General features: G+C 37.9%; 1 protein-coding gene across 1 annotated transcript in view; it reads right to left on the bottom strand.

Moving 5' to 3' along the window:
• kcnip1b (Kv channel interacting protein 1 b) overlaps window positions 1–1,924 on the bottom strand; it is a 79,116-nt gene extending 77,192 nt beyond the window's left edge. The window contains exon 1 of the mRNA XM_061897835.1: window positions 1,274–1,924. Within this exon, the coding sequence (XP_061753819.1) occupies window positions 1,274–1,361 (88 nt within the window). The 5' untranslated portion in view covers window positions 1,362–1,924. The remainder of the gene's footprint in view (window positions 1–1,273) is intronic.
• Window positions 1,925–22,795: the final 20,871 nt, after the last annotated feature.

The raw sequence follows: 22,795 nt of genomic DNA, 5'->3' as shown, positions 1-22,795 counted from the left end.
CAGCATGGTTAGAATAATAGTGACAGAGAATAGAACAAGGATGGACAATTCAACCCTTAACTCAACAATGAGTAGATGAGTGTTACGTGTGTGTGTGTGTAAATATATGAACACTGAAATTGAAGTATTTCTCTTATTTTTATACTTATATATATAGCTAGAATTCACTGAAAGTCAAGTATTTCATATATACTGTATATATGAAATACTTGACTTGGTGAATTCTAGCTATATACTCCTCCCCTCTTAACCACGCCCCAAACCACGCCAAGCCCCACCCACGGCCCCGCCCCGCCCCGCCCCCGCCCCATCCCACCCCCACTTCCCGAAATCGGAGGTCTCAAGGTTGGCAAGTATGTGTCCATCTGAGTCTCACTTTTATATTGATTTTAATACACGCAGTACGACATGCATGTTATTACAAATTCAGTACATACGCTGTTTTTCTAGCTGTGAACAAACAAAACATGAAATGTGGTTCTAATACTTTACAGATACCGTAATATGATTGTTCATATTTTTTAGTCTGTACAGATTTGTGTCCTATGCCATTGAGTTTTGCATTACAAACTCAAACGCGTTTCGTGCTGAGGTAGAAGCTATCTTATCTCTTTCCTTAGTTAGCTTTTACGGCTAATACCGAAGCACACCAATGTGTTACTACACTAGAATGAAAGTTCCTCGGTATTCTCTCTTACAATAACAATGTCACTACAGTTTGGTTATTATACAGGTTACAGAACGTAAATTAAGTATTGGTGACGGTTTTTGAATGCATTTTTAAAGTGATTCAGAGGTAGAGTTGATCGCTCGCATTAGCTACCTTGAACAAGCAGATTTGTACATATTAGACTGGAAAAAAACAAAACAAAACTTTTGTCTTCTTGTCTGTAATAAAGATTGTGAACAATAAGTATTTATTTATCATTTATTTTCCCCCAAAATGCAGTTCCCCTCTTAAGCCAGACAGTGAGCTAGCACTACCTTGCTTCTCCGCCAAATGAGTATGAGCACAGGTCGGTGAGTTCATCAAAGTTTTTATTTAAATTTAGATTTTTGGAGGGTTTTACTGAGGTTTAGCATTATCCCATTCATCATTAACACCATCACAGCTAGGTGCCATATTGTAATACGTAGATCTGTTTTTAAACCCCTCGAATATTTGTCACAATTATAAATCAGCAAAAATGCTGGCTAATTCATATTTAATAACACAAATTTTTTGACGGTTTATCAGCATATGTGACGTATGGAAAGTGAAGAGTTATATTACCTTTTGCGAGGCCTCCTGAAAGCAATCTCTGGACCGACTGGATCAACTTGAGCACCCCCTGTCGGCAGCGGCAGGTACAGCCCGCCATCCTCGGTCACAAGGATGTTTGAAAAAACGGCTTCTTTAAATATGTATATATAAAAAATTTGGGATTTACAAAATTTTTTACAGAATAATTTTTGAGGGTCTGTATACTCTCAAGAAATCTGCCTCAAGAGTTGGTAGAAAGGACACCAAAGTCTTCGATGATGATGGAGAAAAAAGTATACAAAAGAAAGAGAAAAAATGCTCAAATGTACATGTTGTATATATATATATATATATATATATAAAGCCTGGAAAGAGTTTTTCCTCTGGAATAAAACCTCTTGTGGTCGGGGAAGTTGGGAAGACCCCAGCTAAAACCTGCGAGAATTAAAACTAAAATGCAAGTTCCACAAACAAAAAGCACAGAGATTTTACCTGAAGACAATTATTTTCTGCAGTAAAAAGTAAGGAATCTCATCTTCATCTTCTTAAAGCACCTTTGTTGTATGAACCATCCCTAATTTGTATCATGGTCTTGCCTGAGGTACAAGGTTTTTTTTTCTGCTTTTCCGAACTGCAGGATGCTAAGGATCTCTCGTCTGGTGCCTGTAACAGATTTGGACTGCAGAGTGCACAACACTTAACCACCTCCGCCTACGTGCTCCCTCCTCCTCGCGTCCTTATGAGTGGCCTCCCCCTCTTGGTATGTCTAATCTCTAGAATCTGTTCCTATCATGTCCACCATCTGGCAGGTCCTAATGTGCAGTTGGGTGCTGGATTTTGAGGCTTGAGTCCTGAGTCTCTTTTTATTTTGTTGTTGTTTTTTGATCATAAGAATCCTACACTTTTGTTCAAATCACATATTATGTGAAAGCTTTATTCTAACCTTTAATTCATTTATCGGAAATGGACCTGAAATGCTTTCACTAGAATAATAAGACATGATATGTTTGACACATTGAAGCAGTGCGGGAATAAGATAATACACTGCAAGTTTGGCTTCAACTAAATAATAATAAAAAAATCTTTATAGTTCAATACATCATAATATAGAGAGCTTTTAATATGTTGGATATAATTATTGGCAAAATATTAGAAGCTATGTAGATGTAGTGCAGTTTTACACTACAAACTATCTGACATATACCAATATTCATTATTCCAAACTGAACATCAATAAGGGCATATTTCTTTATAAAGCTCCTATATTATGTCTTATTGGAATGAATTTGTATCTAATGTTGTGGCCACGGAAAGTGCTACAGTATGAATATTCTAACAATTAGTTCTATCAGGAAAAGACGAGTTATGTAATCTTGCAGTTTGCTTGTAGAGATAGAGCTCTTTTTTTCCTCTCTCTCTGCACTCGTGTTGGCAATGCTCTGGCAGAGGTGGATGCTACACACATTTTTTCTTTGTATTGTATTATTGTATTTTATGGCATGCATCTATCCCATCATAATCACACAGGATTTTCTAATTGAAATTGCTATGACATAAATTAAAAAAGGAAACCCACTAAAATAATTGGAGAACATTATAAATACAATCCCAGTTTCCATATGAGTTGGGAAATTGTGTTAGATGTAAATATAAACGGAATACAATGATTTGCAAATAATTTTCAACCCACATTCAGTTGAATATGCTACAAAGACAACATATTTGATGTTCAAACCGATAAACATTTTTTTTTGCAAATAATCATTAACTTTAGAATTTGATGCCAGCAACACGTGACAAGGAATTTGGTAAATGTGGCAATAAATACTGATTAAGTTGAGGAATGCTCATCAAACACTCTTTTGGAACTTCCCACAGGTGTGCAGGCTAATTGGGAACAGGTGGGTGCCATGATTGGGTATAAAAACAGTTTCCCAAAAAATGCTCAGTCTTTCACAAGAATGGATGAGGTGAGGTACATCCCTTTGTCCACAACTGCGTGAGCAAATAGTCAAACAGTTTAAGAACAACGTTTCTCAAAGTGCAATAGCAATAAATTTAGGGATTTCAACATCTACGGTCCATAATATCATCAAAAGGTTCCGAGAATCTGGAGAAATCACTCCACGTAAGCGGCATGGCCGGAAACCAACATTGAATGACCGTGACGTTCGATCCCTCAGACGGCACTGTATCAAAAACCGACATCAATCTCTAAAGGATATCACCACATGGGCTCAGGAACACTTCAGAAAACCACTGTCACTAAATACAGTTGGTCTCTGCATCTGTAAGTGCAAGGTAAAACTCTACTATGCAAAGCGAAAGCCATTTATCAACAACATCCAGAAACGCCGCCGATTTCCCTGGGCACGAGATCATCTAAGATGGACTGATGCAAAGTGGAAAAGTGTTCTGTGGTCTGACGAGTCCACGTTTCAAATTGTTTTTGGAAATATTCGACATTGTGTCATCCGGACCAAAGGGGAAGCGAACCATCCAGACTGTTATCGACGCAAAGTTCAAAAGCCAGCATCTGTGATGGTATGGGGGTGCATTAGTGCCCAAGGCATGGGTAACTTACACATCTGTGAAGGCACCATTAATGCTGAATGGTACATACTGTACAGGTTTTGGAACAATATATGCTGCCATCTAAGCGCCGTCTTTTTCAAGGACGCCCCTGCTTATTTCAGCAAGACAATGCCAAGCCACATTCAGCACGTGTTACAAAAACGTTGCTTTGTATTCAGGATTAAATACTTCTATAAACTCAACTTTTAAAAAAAACCGAGGTGATTATACAAAGTACATTGTCATGGAGGATATACTGCTTTTCACATACAAATACAATGGAAGGTAAGAAAACCCATCAATCCATTTTCTACTGCTTATTCCCTTTGGAGTAGCGGGGGGCGCTGGTGCCTATCTCAGCTACAATCGGGCGGAGAGCGGGGTACACCCTGGACCAGTCGCCACCTCATCACAGGGCCAACACAGATAGACAGACAACATTCACACTCACATTCACACACTAGGGCCAATTTAGTGTTGCCAATCAACCTATCCCAGGTAAGAAAACCTCCAAATCAAAACCATTATGTATCAAAGCATATAAATGGGACCAAGAAGGAATTAAAAACACTTTCATGAAAGTGAATTACTACCTTCTTTTTTTGTTACCATCCAATCGAGCAACCTTTATTAAAAGTTGTTTGAGCATTTGCATTTAAGTAAAAAAGAAAATAAAAAACTCCTAAGGATTCCTTACAATTGATGGGGATTGCTTTAACTGTAAGCTACTCCTAAAAAATATAAAACAAGTACGTTCAACAATCAGCAGGCAATGGAAAAAAAAATAACAAAACAGATTTGACTATAAAAATCCTTAAGGAGATAACAACCCTAGTTACTAGCATACATTTTAGTACTGTATATCTCCTTCAACTTTTTTCTTCCTACTTTATGACTTTTTGCACATTTTTTGCTAAATTTTTGCTAAGTTGTTTTGTTTGATTTCATTCCAACAATATACTGCATGCATGGACCCCCCTGAACCAAACAACAAGAGTTACCACAGCACAAGTTCTATTTTGGTCAAAGCATACAAATACTTTTGAATATGCTGATGCTAGAACACTATTCTGTTGTTTCTTTTTTTGACCGTCATTAAGTAAAATTTTTTCTTAAAGTGTTTCTTCCTTAGTTAAAGCTAATAAAATACTTTGCAAATAATGCGTAAATACAAGGAATTATGTGTTTAAAATTGACACTCAACTAAATGGGCCATTCATCCGAATTTGTGTCATTTGCTCAATTTTAATACTCTCCCAAAATAAAACCGATTACATTTCTGTCTTTTTAAAAAATATAAATCTGATAGTAAACATATTGATCACCTCAAATGTATAATAGCCCATCGCAGTAAATTATATTTAATTTTTGTATGAGGCCCCTTAGCCAAAATAGGACTCATTTGAGTGACAGGACAGGACTGAAAGTAAAGAGGGAGTTTTTAGCATAGAGTTATAAAATACAAGGACAAGCAGTAGGAAATGGACGGATGGATGAATGAAATATACTGTAACAATATGGCATTTAAATCAGTGTTAATTTTGACGGCAGTTTTTAACTTAGTTTTAGTCTTAGTTCTTGACCAGACATATTTTAGTAATCTAAATTGATTTACTTTTAGTCTAGTTTTAGTCGACTAAATTCCTCAACCTTTTAATCGACTAAAATTACAGTAAATGTTGTTGACTAAAATATAAAGTATGAGGCATACTTGAAGTGATCTTGAAAACATTTTTATTAGGGTTATTGGAGAGCATCTCAAAAGCTCAATTTACAACCAGACCTGCACACCATGAATATATCAATAAGTACATTTCAAACTAACCTTACTGCGTGTTATTATTTTAGCTGAAATTAAGCATGTTTTTTCAAATATTGAATAACTACAAGGGTGGCAGCGGGGTTTGTGCGTCTGCCTCACAATACGAAGGTCCTGAGGAGTCCTGGGTTAAATCCCAGGCTCGGGATCTTTCTGTGTGGAGTTTGCATGTTCTCCCTTGGGACTGCGTGGGTTCCCTCTGGGTACTCCGGCTTCCTCCTTCCTTACTCTCTGTAAAGCACCAGTTCCATTGGCAGCAAAACACGCCCAGAGCATAATACACCACCACCATGCTTGACGGTAGGAATGGTGTTCCTGGGATTAAAGGCCTCACCTTTTCTCCTCTAAGCATAACGCTGGGTATTGTGGCCAAACAGCTCAATTTTTGTTTAATCGGACCACATAACTTTCGTCCAGAAGGTCTTATCTTTGTCCATGTGATTTCAGATGAAACAACATTTTTCAGTACATCCATAATAAATTCATAAAAGAAGCAAACTTCATTACTATTTTTTTTTTTGTGACCAACATTAATGTGCTCCAATCACTCTTTCACAAAAAATAAGAGGTTTAGAAATTATTGGAAACGCAAGACAGCCATAACATTATGTTCTTTACAAGTGTATGATAACTTTTGATGGCGACTGTATAAACACTTATACACATACACATATGCATATACATACATACTGTACACATATATATATATACACACACACACACACATATAAACATATATATATATATGTATGTATATATATATATATATATGTATATATATATATATATATATATATATATATATATGTATATAAACGACTGATGTCTGTAAGCACCTTCCTCTCAACGACTGATGTCTGTAAGCACCTTCCTCTCAACGGAAGGTGCTTACAGACATCAGTCGTTTACCAAGCAAAGGTAATACGCAAGGACATTAACACATCCGACACTTACGTAGGATTAACCGAAGGAGCGTTCAAAACAAGATGGAATAATCACAACGCCTCCTTTAGAAACCAGACTTTGCAGAATTCTACAGAACTCAGCAAACACATTTGGAACCTCAAAGACAATAATGTTGAATATTCAATAACATGGCAAATTCTTGCATCCAGCACACCTTACAACAGTGGTAATAAAAGATGCAACCTATGCTTAAAAGAGAAACTGTTTATTATATATCATCCAGATCTATCATCCCTCAACAAGCGCAGTGAAATCATTTCAACATGCCGCCATAGACGGAAACACCTCCTAGGTAACACATGAGCCAATCACCACACCCTACGCCTGCTTGTACCCACCCACTCTGTGCTCTATATAAACCATTGTATGTGAATGCTTCCATTAAAATCTCCTGATGATTGAGGGAACCCCTCATGAAACAGATCTGTAGAGATGAAGTAGTCTTGTGATTTTTTCCCACACCTACATATATATATATATATATATATATATATATATATATGTATATGTATATATATATATATATATATATATATATATATATATATATATATATATATATATATATATATATACATATATGTATATATATATATGTATATATATATATATATATATATATATATATATATATATATATATATATATATATACATATATATGTTGTTGATAAATCGTTCTTCACTCTGCCTTCATTATCAGAGACCTATCGCCCACCTACTATATTTGTATTATACGAGACAATTGCCATCCTACTGTGCTCAGCTTGGGGACAATTTGACTGCACAAAAACCAACCTGGACTTGATTCAAACAAATTGTCAGTTTTTACACTCTTCTGTCGTATGTCTGAAATAGCTATTCAGAAAGAAATTAAAAAAGGTTTTTGTCTTTTTCCACACCACCTACACAGTTGCATAATGTGTGCATAATGTATTGAAACACTGTAAGGCCACCTGCCCTACAGACAACTGCTGAATATTTCAATGCTTTCTACTGTTCAAAACTGTTCTGTATTGTTAGTTCATCAAATAATAATATTATTTTGTTGACTTGATTGTGGGATTTTAGCTCGTGGGAGCATTTGCAACACAACACGATCCACTCTTCCTACATAATAAAGGAATCATATATTTCAGTTTTATTAGGCTTTTCTAAATCATAATAGATTAGTCTAATACTATCCTAATAATAACTGGCAGTGACCATAAACCACTTATATACAGTAGAAGAACAGCCAAGCAGTACTAAAACCTTAATAGCTAGGTACGACTGCCATCTAGTGGACACAACTTTCAGTTCATTTTTATCTTTCCTTGACATGTTTTCTTTGCCAAAGCCTGCAGCAGTCACCTTTGACTGTATTCCAAAAATGAGTGTGGTTTGTTAACTTGCCGCCCTGTTTTCTAACTTAAGGCTGTCGAGTATTTTGCCTTCATTAAAGGCCTTCCGACAGAATGCAGCTGAGATAGGCTCCAGCACCCCACGCGACCCCGAAAAGGACAAGCGGTAGAAAATGGGTGGATGGATGGATGGATAAAGGACAACTGCTATTCTAGGATTGACATAAATACATTCTCAAACAATTACATGTTTAATTACTTTACAAAAAGTGGAAGTAAATACCGTCATGTGTTAATAAATGTGTCATTAACGGATTCAATGTAAAATTACATTTTATTTATTAATTTAATCAATAATTTATTTCATTATGTCATGATTTATTAAAAAATGTGTGGTTTCATTTTTACGCGATTTAAGGATTAATATGATGATTTAATTAAAGAAAAAAAAACAATTAAATAATTATTGAAGATACTTTTTTCTTTTTCTCTGATTTTGACATCAATACATAAATCATTACAAAATTAGTTAATGTGCCGTCAAATAAACTAAATACATAATCCAATCATAAAATAATGAAATAACATTGTGAAATAACTTATTCAAACATGGCATTATATTAATTAAATCATGAAATCCCAAAATTACTAAATGATTAAACAATTGATTATTATCATATATTAAATCAATTGATGACACATTCATAACACATGTATGTATTTAATTTGAATTGTAATCATAAACACATTGAAGTAATTATTTAAAGATTTATTTAATTTAGTCCCATTTGGACTCCATAGTCTGGTGGTGTCAGAGTCCTGAATTACAAACCCCGTTTCCATATGAGTTGGGAAATTGTGCTGGACGTAAATATAAACGGAATACAATGATTTGCAAATAATTTTCAACTCATATTCAGTTGAATATGCTACAAAGACAACATATTTGATGTTCAAACTGACAAACATTTTTTTGGTGTGCAAATAATCATTAACTTTAGAACTTGATGCTAGTAACACGTGACAAAGAAGTTGGGAAAGGTGGCAATAAATACTGATAAAGTTGAGAAATGCTCATCAAACACTTATTTGGAACATCCCACAGGTGTGCAGGCTAATTGGGAACAGGTGGGGTATAAAAGCAGCTTCCATGAAATGCTAAATAATTCACAAACAAGGATGGGGCGAGGGTCACCAATTTGTAAGCAAATTGTCGAACAGTTTTAGAACAACATTCCTCAACTAGCTATTGCAAGGAATTTAGGGATTTTACCATCTACGGTCCGTAAAATCATCAAAGGGTTCAGAGAATCTGGAGAAATCAGTGCACGTAAGCGATGATATTATTGACCTCTATCCCTCAGGCGGTACTGTATCAAAAAACGATATCAGTGTGTAAAGGATATCACCACATGGGCTTAGGAACACTTCATAAAACCACTGTCAGTAACCGCAGTTGGTTGCTACATATGTAAGTGCAAGTTAAAACTCTGCTATGCAAAGCAAAACCCATTTGTCCACAACACCAAGGAACGCCGCTGGCTTCGCTGGGCCCGAGCTCATCTAAGATGGACTGATGCAAAGTGGGAAATTGTTTTGTGGTCTGAGGAGTCCACATTTCAAATTATATTTGGAAACTGTGGACGTGGTGTCCTCCATAACAAAGAGGAAAAGAACCATCCGGATTGTTATAGACGCAAAGTTAAAAAACCAGCATCTGTGATGGTATGGGGTGTAATAGTGCCCAAGACATGGGTAACTTACACATCTGTGAAGGCACCATTAATGCTGAATGGTCCATACAGGTTTTGGAGCAACATATGTTTTCATCCTAGCAACATTATCATGGACGCCTCTGCTTATTTCAGAAAGACAATGCCAAGCCACGTGTTACAACAGCGTTGCTTCGTAGTAAAAGAGTGCGGGTACTTTCCTGGCCCGTCTGCAGTCCAGACCTGTCTCCCATGGAAAATGTGTGGGGCATTATGAAGCGTAAAATACGACAGTGGAGACCCTGGACTGTTGAAGGACTAAAGCTCTACATAAAACAAGAATGAGAAACAATTCCACTTTCAAAGCTTCAACAATTAGTTTCCTCAGTTCCCAAAAGTTTATTGAGTGTTGTTAAAAGAAAAGGTGATGTAACAGTGGTGAACATGCCCTTTCCCAACTACTTTGGCACATGTTGCAGCCATGAAATTGTCAGTTAATTATTATTTGCAAAAAAAAAAATAAAGTTTATGAGTTTGAACATCAAATACTGTATCTTGTCTTTGTAGTGCATTCAACTGGTTGAAAAGGATTTGCAAATCATTGTATTCCGTTTATATTTACATCTAACACAACTTCCCAACTCATATGGAAACGGATGTTTGTAATTAACTCTGGCCCCCAGAATGATATTTAATTAGTATTAGGACCGGCCCGCAGGCCACAGCCACATGCTGCTGTTTTGCACCAACAATACTCCATCAGTGTTGGCACTACGAATTTTCAAAATGGGGTCCCAGGGACCTCATCAGGTCATAAAAATGGGGTCCCACAGTACATTTTGGGGTCCCACTTTTTTGTAACCTTTTTGAAAAAAAAAGATAAATGTATGCATTTTCTATCTTACATTCTGTTGTTTTGGAAAAAGGTTGTCATAAACGTTACTTAATTCATTGAAAAATCCATCCATCCATCCATTTCTACAGCTTATTCTCTTTTGGGTCGCGGGTGGTGCTCGTGCTTATCTCAGCTACAATTGGGCAGAAGGCGGTGTACACCCTGGACAAGTCGCCAAAAATAATAATACAAAATAAAACAAATATATATGCAAATGTAAATGTATTCAGTCATAAACATTCATTCACTTCCTTCTTTCCTTCATGGATCTAAACTTTACTGCTGCTGGTAATTTTTTAAAATATTTTTATTGTAATATTTTCAGAATGTGTTATTTTTATTTTTGGCCAAAGTAAGACAAAGAAAACATTCTGAAGTTGTCCCTTATTTTTTTGTTTTAATGCCATTATTTTAATAGTCTGGCCCGTGTGTTCACAGATTTTCCTCCATGGGGGCCATGAGCTAAAATGAGTTTGACACCCCTGCCATAGTCTGATGCACTGCACATTTTAAAGGCCTACTGAAATCCACTACTACCCACCACGCAGTTTGATAGTTTATATATCAATGAAGAAATATTAACATTGCAACACATGCCAATACGGCCTTTTTAGTTTACTAAATTGCAATTTTAAATTTCCCGGGAGTTTCGTCTTGAAAACGTCATGTAATGATGACATGTACGCAAGACGTCACGGGTTTTTAGGAAGTATGAGCGCTGCACACACACAGAGCTAAATGTCGTCTGCTTTAACGGCGTAATTATGCAGTATTTTGGAGATTTGTGTTGCTGAATCTTTTGCAATTTGTTCAATTAATATTGGAGGAGTTAAAGTAGCAAGATGGAGTTGGGAAGCTTTAGCCTTTAGCCACACAAACACACGGTGATTCCTTGTTTAAAATTCACGGAGTTGAAACTTTCCTATGGATCAGAGCGGACATGGATCCCGACCACATGTCAACCAGCAGGTTTCGGTGAGAAAATTGTGGTTAAAAAGTCGCCACTTACCGGATATCAGCTGAGCTTGCGCATCCCGTACAGCTGCCATTGACTTCCCCGAGACACTGCGCGTCAACACCCGTCCGTGGACACACACCTCCGACTATCAGGTACAGTTAAACTCACTAAAACACTAGCAACACAATGGAAAGATAAAGGATTTCCCAGAATTATCCTAGTAAATGTCTCTAAAAACATATGAATCCTTCTCAATGCAACGCGATTGCAATCGCGTTTTTTTTATTTTTTTTTTCTAGTCCGTCGCTATCAATATCCTCAAACACAAATCTTTCATCCTCGCCCAAATTAATGGGGAAATTGTCGTTTTCTCGGTCCGAATAGCACTTTTTGTTGGAGGCTCCCATTAAAAACAATGTGAATATGTGAGCAGCCCTCACACGTGTGACGTCATCGTCTGCGACTTCTGGAAGAGGCAGGGCTTTTCTCCAGTTGCAAACTTTATCGTGGATGTTCTCTACTAAATCCTTTCAGCAAAAATATGGCAATATCGCGAAATGATCAAGTATGACACATAGAATGGACCTGCTATCCCCGTTTAAATAAGAACATCTCATTTCAGTAGGCCTTTAAATACAAACATACATTGATATTTTAGTCAAGACAGTAACACCTTTTTAGTTGCTCTTTGGGTAGAAAATAATGATCAAATACCATTATTTGTTTAATGAATAGGATTTTATTTACAGGTTGAAAAGGAAAATTATTTCTGCTTTTTTGGACTGTTCTACACTAGATTAAGCCACACAATTATGCAGTTACAGCTTGTTTGACAACCATTAACCCATGTAGAATGTTTCTCTACATGAGTACAAAAACAGATTATTGTGTTTCATACAGTTCCCCAACAAGCAGAGGTAAATAAATAATGACATATTCATATGCAGTTAATCCCTGCAGTCATTTGGCTGCCAGGGTTGAGTCAAGCATTTCAATAACACACATACCAACACAATGTTGGTCACTCATTCACTTTCATTGGCATGGTTGAGGAGGAAAAACACCCTGATTGCAAACTTTTAACCAATTTTGTCTCAGAGGAGACTGCTTGGGAAGCCAAATAGAAGTTATGAATTAAATTCGTCATGACGTATTTCTTCAATGGCATTGTCATTGTGATTCAGCCCCACTCGAACTGACAAAAACATATAATGATATAGGGCTGTAACAGTACACCATAATCACGGATTGTTACATTCCTCAGTTATAAGGTCACAGTTATGTTTTTTTTTTTGGTACAGTAAGTACCAAAAGTAACACAATGCAAAACATAAGGTTACTAACGTTTTTGTGATATTCATAATGAACCAAAACAAATATTTCCAGATAATTTTCCAATAAACACAAATCTACAAAAAAATAACAACAGTAAAGATACAGCATGCAGAAAAATTGAAGCGGGTGAACTTTGATAGATTGTGTGCATTAAAGAAGCTAAAACCAGTCCAATGCAGGGGTTGTGAGCTGCATGACAGTTTTTTTTTTTGTGTGTTGTTTTCCTGTGCTTAACGTTCCTTCCTGACTTATATTTTTGTTCCACTTCCGTTTTAGGTTGTCTTGCACTGACTTCATCACTGTTCCTGAGCTCTGTTCTCCGCACCTGCTCTTTATTAGTGATCAGGGGATTTACCTGCCTCTGATTACTATTCAGGAGTGTTTATCCTGCAGCGTTGCTTCCTTGCGACTGGTTTGTTGTTTATTGTGAATAATATTCACGGAGTGCCTTTTGTCAAACTCAGATTGTATTTTTTTCAATAAATTTCAATGGGCAGGGCTGATTTGAGATTTGAGTTTTTTGAGTTAAGAACTCGGTCAGACAAAAAATATCTTGTGAGGTATTATTGTATAAGAGCTTTTTGATAAAGCAAACTATTGTAATATCTAATATTAACCTTTATATATCCGTCCACAGAGATTTCCGCTTGACTTTGTGTCCACTTCCACAGCTTGTGCATCGCAACACTTGATGTACACTTTCTATCCCTAACTTGAAATGTCTACTGCAGGGGTCTCAGACACGCGGCCCGCGAGATGTTATTTTGTGCACCTTGATATGAAAATTTAATGTTAGTGCGGCCCGCGAGTTTTGTATGAATGATAATATTTGCCACAGGCTCCCGGATTTCAGGGCAACCATTCTCTTGAATTTCTGACGATTTTACTCAACCAACCAACAATGATCAGGGGTTGCCGTAGTGGCACTGTCTTTAGCGCCCTCTACAATTTGTACGAGTAGCATGCCAGCCCAGTCTTATGTTGTTTCTGGCTTTTGGAGACACACGTGAGTGACTGCAAGACATACTTGATCATCAACCACACAGGTCACACTGAGGGTGGCCGTATAAACAACTTTAACACTGTTACAAATTTGCCCCACACTGTGAAGCCATACCAAACAAGAATGACAAACACATTTGGAGAGAACATCTCCACTGTAACATAACATAAGCACACCAGAACAAATACCCAGAATCCCATGCAGACCTAACTCTTCCAGGCTACAATATACACCCCAGCTACCACCAAACCCCCACCCCCTCCTCCAGGTGGTGTATATTGTAGCCTGGAAGAGTTAGGGCTGCAAGGTGTTCTGGGTATTTGTTCTGTTGTGTTTATGTTGTGTTACGGAGAGGATGTTCTTCTGAAATGTTTTTGTCCCTCTTGTTTGGTGTGGGTTCACAGTGTGGCGCATATTTGTAACAGTGATAAAGTTGTTTATACCACCACCCTCAGTGTGACCTGTATCGCTGTTGATCAAGTATGTCTTGCAGTCACTTTCACGAGTCTCCAGAAGCCTCACACAAAATGTCGCTGGGCCGACACACTGTTTGTATAATGTTAAGGTGGACGCAATGACCTGTTGTAGAGGAAGATAAAGGTAGTGCTATTACGACACGCCGGTAATATTGTTGGCAGGGTGAAAATCGGGGCAAATTCGGGAGAATAGTTGCGTTGGGAGGAGCACTGAAATTTGGGAGTCTCCCAGAAATATCGGGAGTAATGGCAAGTATGTTGCGAGGTTGGGAAAGCCATTCAAAGAAGGTGAATACATTAAAAGGTGCATGTTAGATTTTTTATGAAATATTTTCTTGCGGCCCAGCCTCACCAAGTTTCTGCATCCAGTGGCCCCCAGGTAAATTGCGTTTGAGACCCCTGGTCTACCGTCTGGGGAAATCATACGCACTTGCACAAGTATGAATACATGCACATTTACATGCACATGATTGAAGGAAGAACACACTAGTCTTTACTGAAACAAATGTTGTGCCGGCTTGGCATAAAAAAAAAACCCAGCCATGACCCCGAGAGAGAGTATTAAGACCATACCTTCTGTCAAAAAATGATTTATGGGGGGTCATAAATCAATGATTTATGAGGGGTCAAGGTCAAAGGTCAATGATTTATGAGGGGTCAAGTTCAAAGGTAAATGATTTATGAGGGGTCAAGGTCAAAGGTCAAAGTCAAAGGTCAGGGTCAAATGTCAAGGTCAAGTGGGTGTGGCTTACCCCGGAAGAGGGTGGAGTTAAGACCTGCGGTGGGAGTGGTTAAACCAGGAAGAGGGTGGAGTTTTAACCAGAAAGAGGGCAGAGTTAAGACCTGCGGTGGGAGTGGTTAAACCAGGAAGAGGGTGGAGTTAAGACCTGACGAGGGAAAAAAGGAGGGTTCAGTTTTTTAAGAAAGCAATGTCATATGAATAGCATGTGACCAGCCATTTGACAGTTTAAATGTTTACGATCGTTTGAAACAACTTCCAGATTTCGATGTATTGATGGCTGGGAATGTTACGTGTGGAGATGTGGACAAGCACGCACTTCACACACGCACACACACACACACACACACACACGCACACACACACACACACACACACACACACACACACACACACACACACACACACACACACACACACACACACACACACACACACACACACACACACACACACGCAGAGGAGGGGTACAAAAGGGCGGTGTAAGGCTTAGTCATTATTTGGAGCTTTATACGTTAGCGTAAAGACTTTGTTCGATTCGGTCATGATTAGTGAAACGCCTGTGTCGATTTATAAAAATAATAAAACTTACATTGACGCTCCGCAAAAAAGTCGAGTGTTTCTAAATCGTATTCAGATGCCACCGACCGAGTCTTTGCGTGAGAAATGGGACTTGGAAGCGTACAGGATGGAGGGATCTTTTGGATTTGTATTCAGATACGAAATGGGTGATATCTGCTTATTTCAGCTAAAAGAAAGAAGAGACGGAAGCCCTTTCTCGATATTTTCATCGTTATCTACCGTGGATTGGGAAGTTTTTGTTACGTGGGGAGATGTGGACACGCACACACACGCACACACGCACACACACACACACACGCACACACACACGCACACACACACACACACATTCGTACGCACACATCGTTAAGACCAGAAGAGGGGACAAAGGAGGGTTCAGTTTTTACTGACCAGCCATTTGACAGTTTAAATGTTTACGATCGTTTGAAACAACTTCCATACCTCACGAAAACATATTTAAACAGATGGAGAAACTATCGCAGAACACAGTGTAACCTAGCAACTGACCAGCCATTTGACAGTTTAAATGTTTACGATCGTTTGAAACAACAGGTCAGTTTGGGGACAAAGGAGGGTTCAGTTTTTACTGACCAGCCATTTGACAGTTTAAATGTTTACGATCGTTTGAAACAACAGGACACGCACGCACGCACACACACACGCACGCACGCATGCACGCACGCACGCACGCACACACACACACACACACACACACACACGCACACAAGCACACACACACACACACACACACACACACACACACACACACACACACACACACACACACACACACACACACACACACACACACACACACACACACACACACACACACACACACACACACACACACCCCATTACCTCTGCTATACCATGTTATTAGACATTGGTTTAACTCCATTTAAGCATTTAAACGTTAAAAGCATTGCACTTGTACGACGTTGTAATACTTTTTTTTTTTTACCAGCCGATGACGACGAAGTGAAAGACGATGAACTTTGTTTAAACGATCTTACAAAGTTGGAAGATGATTATCGAGGTGTGTTTAAACCTTCGAATTATTTAATATTATGTGTATTCATTATTTTGTTTCATAGAGGAATTGCCGTAAGATCCTAACGCGATCATTTTAACACAATCGCAGTCTGGTGAGTCAAATGATTCTCATTTTACAAGAAAAAAACATGCGGTATACAATACATATATACATATATTTACTTACAGATTTTCCGTTTACATCTCCGGCTCGCTGGTCTCCCTCAACGCTGGCGGGTCCGTCAACGGCCGTTCCAGGCAGAGGAGAAGGCTTGATTGCGCCAAAGACTCCAGACATCGAATCCTTGCTCCGAGGGGAAATCATCGAAAACGACGGTGAATGTCCGACAGGCACCCGCTGTAAGTTTTTCTCGTTTTCTGTAAGCTTTTTAAGATTCTCAGGAGCTTTAAAGAGCTCCTCTCATTCCAATGTCTTTCGCTCAAATGAATTTCGCGCCTAAGGGGAATGGGCGGGGACTGATTCCGGAGGTGGGCGGTTGTTTCCGCCAAGCAACCTTCTGGTGTGCATTAGCGTCACTTACTGAAATGGAGTGTGGACCAAGATGGATCCCTACTCTATATTCTTTTATTTAACCCAATGTTTTTTAAATACGTGTATAATGCTTTATATCCTATGTGTTGTGAATTCCATCCTACAATATCTTCCAAGGAACCCAAAGAAATGTTACCACACCTCCCACTTTATTTATTCTATAGATTGCCTGAACTATTTCATAAACTAAATCTTGTCTTGTTTCTGATGCTATGTTTTTTTTTATGCTCATCAATGCACTGTTGGACTGCGAGCACACAACTACTTTCCTTGCTTTGTTTTCCTCTATCCAGTTAACTGCCATATACATTGCTACCAATTCCCCCGTAAAAACAGATAGTTTATCACTGATTATTTTATTTAATACTATGTTTCCTTGTGGGATAACTGCTACAGCTCTTACCTTTATTATTTTTTTTTTTTATAGTTTTTGATGCATCCGTATATATCATATCTCAATCCATTTTTCTATCCGGTAACTATTTAAATTTCTATTCTTTAGTAATTACATGTTTTCTTTTGGGTTATCAAACATCCACGGTGGTATTGCAGGCATTGGTACTGTAGGACTAACTTTAATATTGTCAATTTTAACTTTATTACATATGTCTCCTATAATCCACCCAAAACTATTCTTTTTTGTTTTCTCTTTTTCTTGGCAGTTTGGTAGCACTGGACAAGTCGGATATCCTTGCTTGGATCCTTTTAAAGTTGCCCGATAAACTGCTGAGAGTTGATCTCTCCTCTTGTCCAAAGGTTTTTCGTTCATTTTTACTTGTAATACTGCCACTAGGGTTGATGTAGTAGCTCCACAACATAACCTTAAAGCCTGTGACTGGATCCGGTCTATTTTCCCAAGTCATGTTTTTGAAGCAGATTGGTAAATAATGCATCCGTAATCAATAACAGATGGAATTAAAGTTATAAATATATACATGTATTGTTTTCAACGTTAACCTATCAGCCCCCCAATCATTACCCCTCAAAGCCCTCATTATATTTAACACCTTTTTACTTTTTCCCCTATTTTTTTATTTTCCGGAAGGAACACTCCTGAAGGAATAAATAAAGTACTATCTAATCTAATCTAATCAAATCTATTTTGCTGATGTGGGTTGACTAGTTCATATTTTTATCAAACCATATTCCTAAATATTTAAATACTTGTACCTCTTCTATATTTTCACCTTAGAGTTTTTATTTGGAGCTTGTTTTGTACTTTTGTCTTTGTAAAATGTATGACTTTTGTCTTTCCAACAGAGAATCTTAAACCTCAAGCCGTTCCCCAGTCTTGAACATTATTTACCACTTTGTTAGTTTTTTGATTATTTCTTTTGACTCTAAATAATATACTAGTCTTTCATTAATCATTTTTTTTTTCCATTACTTTCCCCAAATTTATAATTTCCTGCCTCTTCCGGGTCTTACCCTGACTTGCATATTGGAATTATTACCGCTAATTTTCCCCTCTGCCGGTCATTCTCCTTCTTCATATATCCTGTCATATCATTTCAAGACCACTTCTTTGACGATGCTACCTAAGTTTTTGATCATTTGATAACCCGCTAGGTCTTTCCCCGGTGACGTATTTTTAACCTTTTTCAAAATTCGAACCATTTCATTCAAAGAAAATGTCATATCCATAGTGTTGGTAAAGCTATTATCGTTGTCTTCCATCATTTCCCCAATATTTAAACTCATTGTTTTTCTATCTTTTGTTTTTCCACATTTCTCAAATTATCATTACTGTGCACTTTAACAAATGTTTTTGCTAAAGGTTCTGCTGTTTCTTTACCCGTGACTACATCTTCTTTAATAAATGTGGCACATCAGCCTCTTTACCCTTCATTCCTATCTTTACGAATCGTTATATATCCTTTTATTATAAAGTTTAATTTTGGCTTCAGCCCTGTTTCTTGAATACAAATTATATGTGGTTTAGTTTTCATATTTTTAATATATCCCTTTAATTCATGTTCGGTTGCTATCAAACTTCTGGCATTCCACCGGACAATTAACAGGGTGTTGGAATGTGGTAACATGACTCCGTCACGTCTACTCTCCGTAGTACAGCTTTCACCCGGTCCCAAGATAGTTCTTTCAACAACTTTGCTGCTGCTTTGACAATCATTTTGATCTTCTCAGTCTTATTTTTTACTTTCATTTTGTATCAAAGCTGAGTTGTGCTCTCTGGTTTATTTTGCAAATGAACCGACAGAACATGATCATGTACAAGACTCGCCTACCCACAATGCACTGCAGCCCAACGCTCCTGGTCGGATGTTTTTTCGGGGTTCATGGAGAGATGCGGTAAAGAGTGGTAGCCAAGACACACGGTCACACACGGTCACACACGGTCACACACGGTAACACTCGGCAATTATTTTGACCTGGGGAGCAGATTTAGAGGAAAAAATGTGTCTGGGGGGCCGGGATATCTGATTTTCAGGTACAAAAAACTTCACAATGACACAAAATAAACACAACAGTTAAACCTCACACTAAAAACAAGACATTGACTTGTACGTTCAAAAGACAGAATAGAACAAGACAAGACATGCAATGCCATCTACAAAATGTTATGTAAATGTTAGTCATTACACACGCGGCTATGGTTTTGATGTATTTGTTACAGACATGTTTACGTCAAGTAACATCACATGGTTCCATTTGCACCTTTCAACAAATCTGAAAAGGAATATTAAGAAGTAAAACTTATATTTAATCCTACCTCTTCTCCGAGCACACGGTGACTGTACATACGGGTCGAAAAATGTTGACCTAATTCAGCATTTCTCAAAGTGTGGGGAATAGAGACATGACAGGTGGGGCGCGAGGAAAGGGAGGACATTTTTATTTTTGATTTTTTTACTATGCTTTCATTTTCTATACACACTGTAAATCACTTTGTGATTCTGTCTGTGAAATCCGCCGTATAAATAAATGTAAATTACTTATTTTTCCTGTAGGCTTTAAATTTCTCGGCAGGAGCGAAAGTTTGACAGACATAGCAACAGTAACTTTTGCATGCGGGGCTAAGAGGAACAAACTTTCGCGCGGATGGGTAGCAGGCTAATGTGCGGACCACAATTACACAAAATGGATAAATTTGCAACTCGCACCTCAAAGGTCTGCGGAGAAACAAAAATATGACGGGTCTAATCAACCAAAAAGTCAACCTAAAAGAAAATATGGCGAAGGGTATCTTGCTCTTGGATTCACGGCAGCGGAGGTGGGGGCAGAGGAGAGACCCCTGTGTGTTCTGTGTCTAAAACGGCTAGCAGCAGACAGCATGAGACCCAACAAATTAAAGAGACAACTCGAGACCTCACATGATGTCCAATAAATTGTTTTGTTGGGGCGATGGGGGTAGGTGGGCCTTGAAAACTAACTCCTTAGTCTAAAGTGGGGATGACAGAAAAAAAAAAAGTTTGAGAAGCCCTGACCTAATTGTACGGATCTCACTTTAAACGGCAAACCGATCATTTAAATGTTTTCACTTTGAATATGAAACGAGGAGTAAAATGTACAATGTACAATATTATCAATTATTTCACAATGACATGTTTTAAGGATATTGTACAGTATAATTAAATCTAAAATGAATGTGATCACTTTCAGGATCATTTTATTTTTAGCCAGTAAACAACTGTTATGTACTTTTGAATCGGGTTTTCAAAAAAAAAGAAAAAGGGAGGGACAATCAAGGATCAACAATGGCACGACTTTCACTAGCTTGCGTGAGGTCAAAAGACAAGAGATTTTAGACCAATGCTGCTTTGGATCTGTTCCTGCTAAACTAGTAAGTGACTTTCAATGCTCAAATCAGAATAATAATACTAATTTTAGCTACTGGAAATTTGTGTGGTAGCAATAAATACCCACCAGCGCGATACTTCGCAGTTCCACACTGACCAACCACGCAACAAACTCAAAAGAACTGTACCAGGAAAAAACAATGCAGTGACTTCAAACTGCAAATATAAGGTTTGAGTAAAATATGTAGGTTGGTGTGAATGTTGTCCGTCTATCTATGTTGACCCTGCAATGAGGGGGCGACTTGTCCAGGGTGTACACCTCCTTCCACCTGATTGTAGCTGAGATAGGCGCCAGCGACCCCCACGTCCCCAAAAGGGAATAAGTTGTAGAAAACGGATGTAGGTTCCTACTGTGGAAAGTTCAGTAATACAGAATCATTGTGGCATTATCGTGTCAGTTTGACGCTATATGCGCTAGTCCTCATGGTAAATGTGGTTTTCCTTTTGGGAAAACGCCATCGCTTTGGTTCACTGGTGCGGCCAATATAAACCAAAACTGAAAGTTCTTAAGTGGGGCTTTAAGTAGAGTTTATAAATCTTGTATCTGTGCCACATATAGCCTTATTTCAGTGTCAACAGTCTCCAGCTTACTTGCTACACATGTTTTGGCTCTGCCCATCCCTGTGCAGTTATTGGACCGACATTTTTAATACTTTGTCTGTTGTTGTAATTACCTACTAGGCCTTCTTTGCCTTTATTTGTTGTTGTATCTTTATGTTAGCAATTGGGACTTTTTGAATGAAATTGTCTGTGGCTCCATGTTAACGAAGTTGCCTGTACTATTTGACTGATGCATTTTATTGATTGATTTATTATTTTTCTTTCTTTTTCGTTTTGTCTCCTCAGAAAAAAAATGTGGTAACTTTGTTTGTTTTATAACTTGTGCCAGGATAGCAGTAATTGCACAAAGGCATTCTTCTTCTTTTAGTTTTCTGACAGCACGTAGGCGTTCATATCAACTTTCGTCTTTTTAACAAATGGGTAAAGGGGGGATGATGTATGCCGTAAAACTAGTTGGCACATTTAATATTTAATAATAATGAATATTGTAAAATTCTATAATTTTTGTTATTTAAAGGGGAAAACCCGATTCAAAAGTACATAACAGTTGTTTACTGGCTAAAAATAAAATGATCCTGAAAGTGATCACATTCATTTTAGATTTAATTATACTGTACAATATCCTTAAAACATGTCATTGTGAAATAATTGATAATATTGTACATTGTACATTTTACTCCTCGTTTCATATTCAAAGTGAAAACATTTAAATGATCGGTTTGCCGTTTAAAGTGAGATCCGTACAATTAGGTCAGGGCTTCTCAAACTTTTTTTTTTTCTGTCATCCCCACTTTAGACTAAGGGGTTAGTTTTCAAGGCCCACCTACCCCCATCGCCCCAACAAAACAATTTATTGGACATCATGTGAGGTCTCGAGTTGTCTCTTTAATTTGTTGGGTCTCATGCTGTCTGCTGCTAGCCGTTTTAGACACAGAACACACAGGGGTCTCTCCTCTGCCCCCACCTCCGCTGCCGTGAATCCAAGAGCAAGATACCCTTCGCCATATTTTCTTTTAGGTTGACTTTTTGGTTGATTAGACCCGTCATATTTTTGTTTCTCCGCAGACCTTTGAGGTGCGAGTTGCAAATTTATCCATTTTGTGTAATTGTGGTCCGCACATTAGCCTGCTACCCATCCGCGCGAAAGTTTGTTCCTCTTAGCCCCGCATGCAAAAGTTACTGTT

This window comes from Nerophis ophidion, linkage group LG04 (assembly GCF_033978795.1).
Source record: "Nerophis ophidion isolate RoL-2023_Sa linkage group LG04, RoL_Noph_v1.0, whole genome shotgun sequence".
Lineage (NCBI taxonomy): Eukaryota > Metazoa > Chordata > Actinopteri > Syngnathiformes > Syngnathidae > Nerophis > Nerophis ophidion.
The sequence above is the reverse complement of the archived record's forward strand: the minus strand, read 5'-3'. Positions and strand labels throughout refer to the sequence as shown.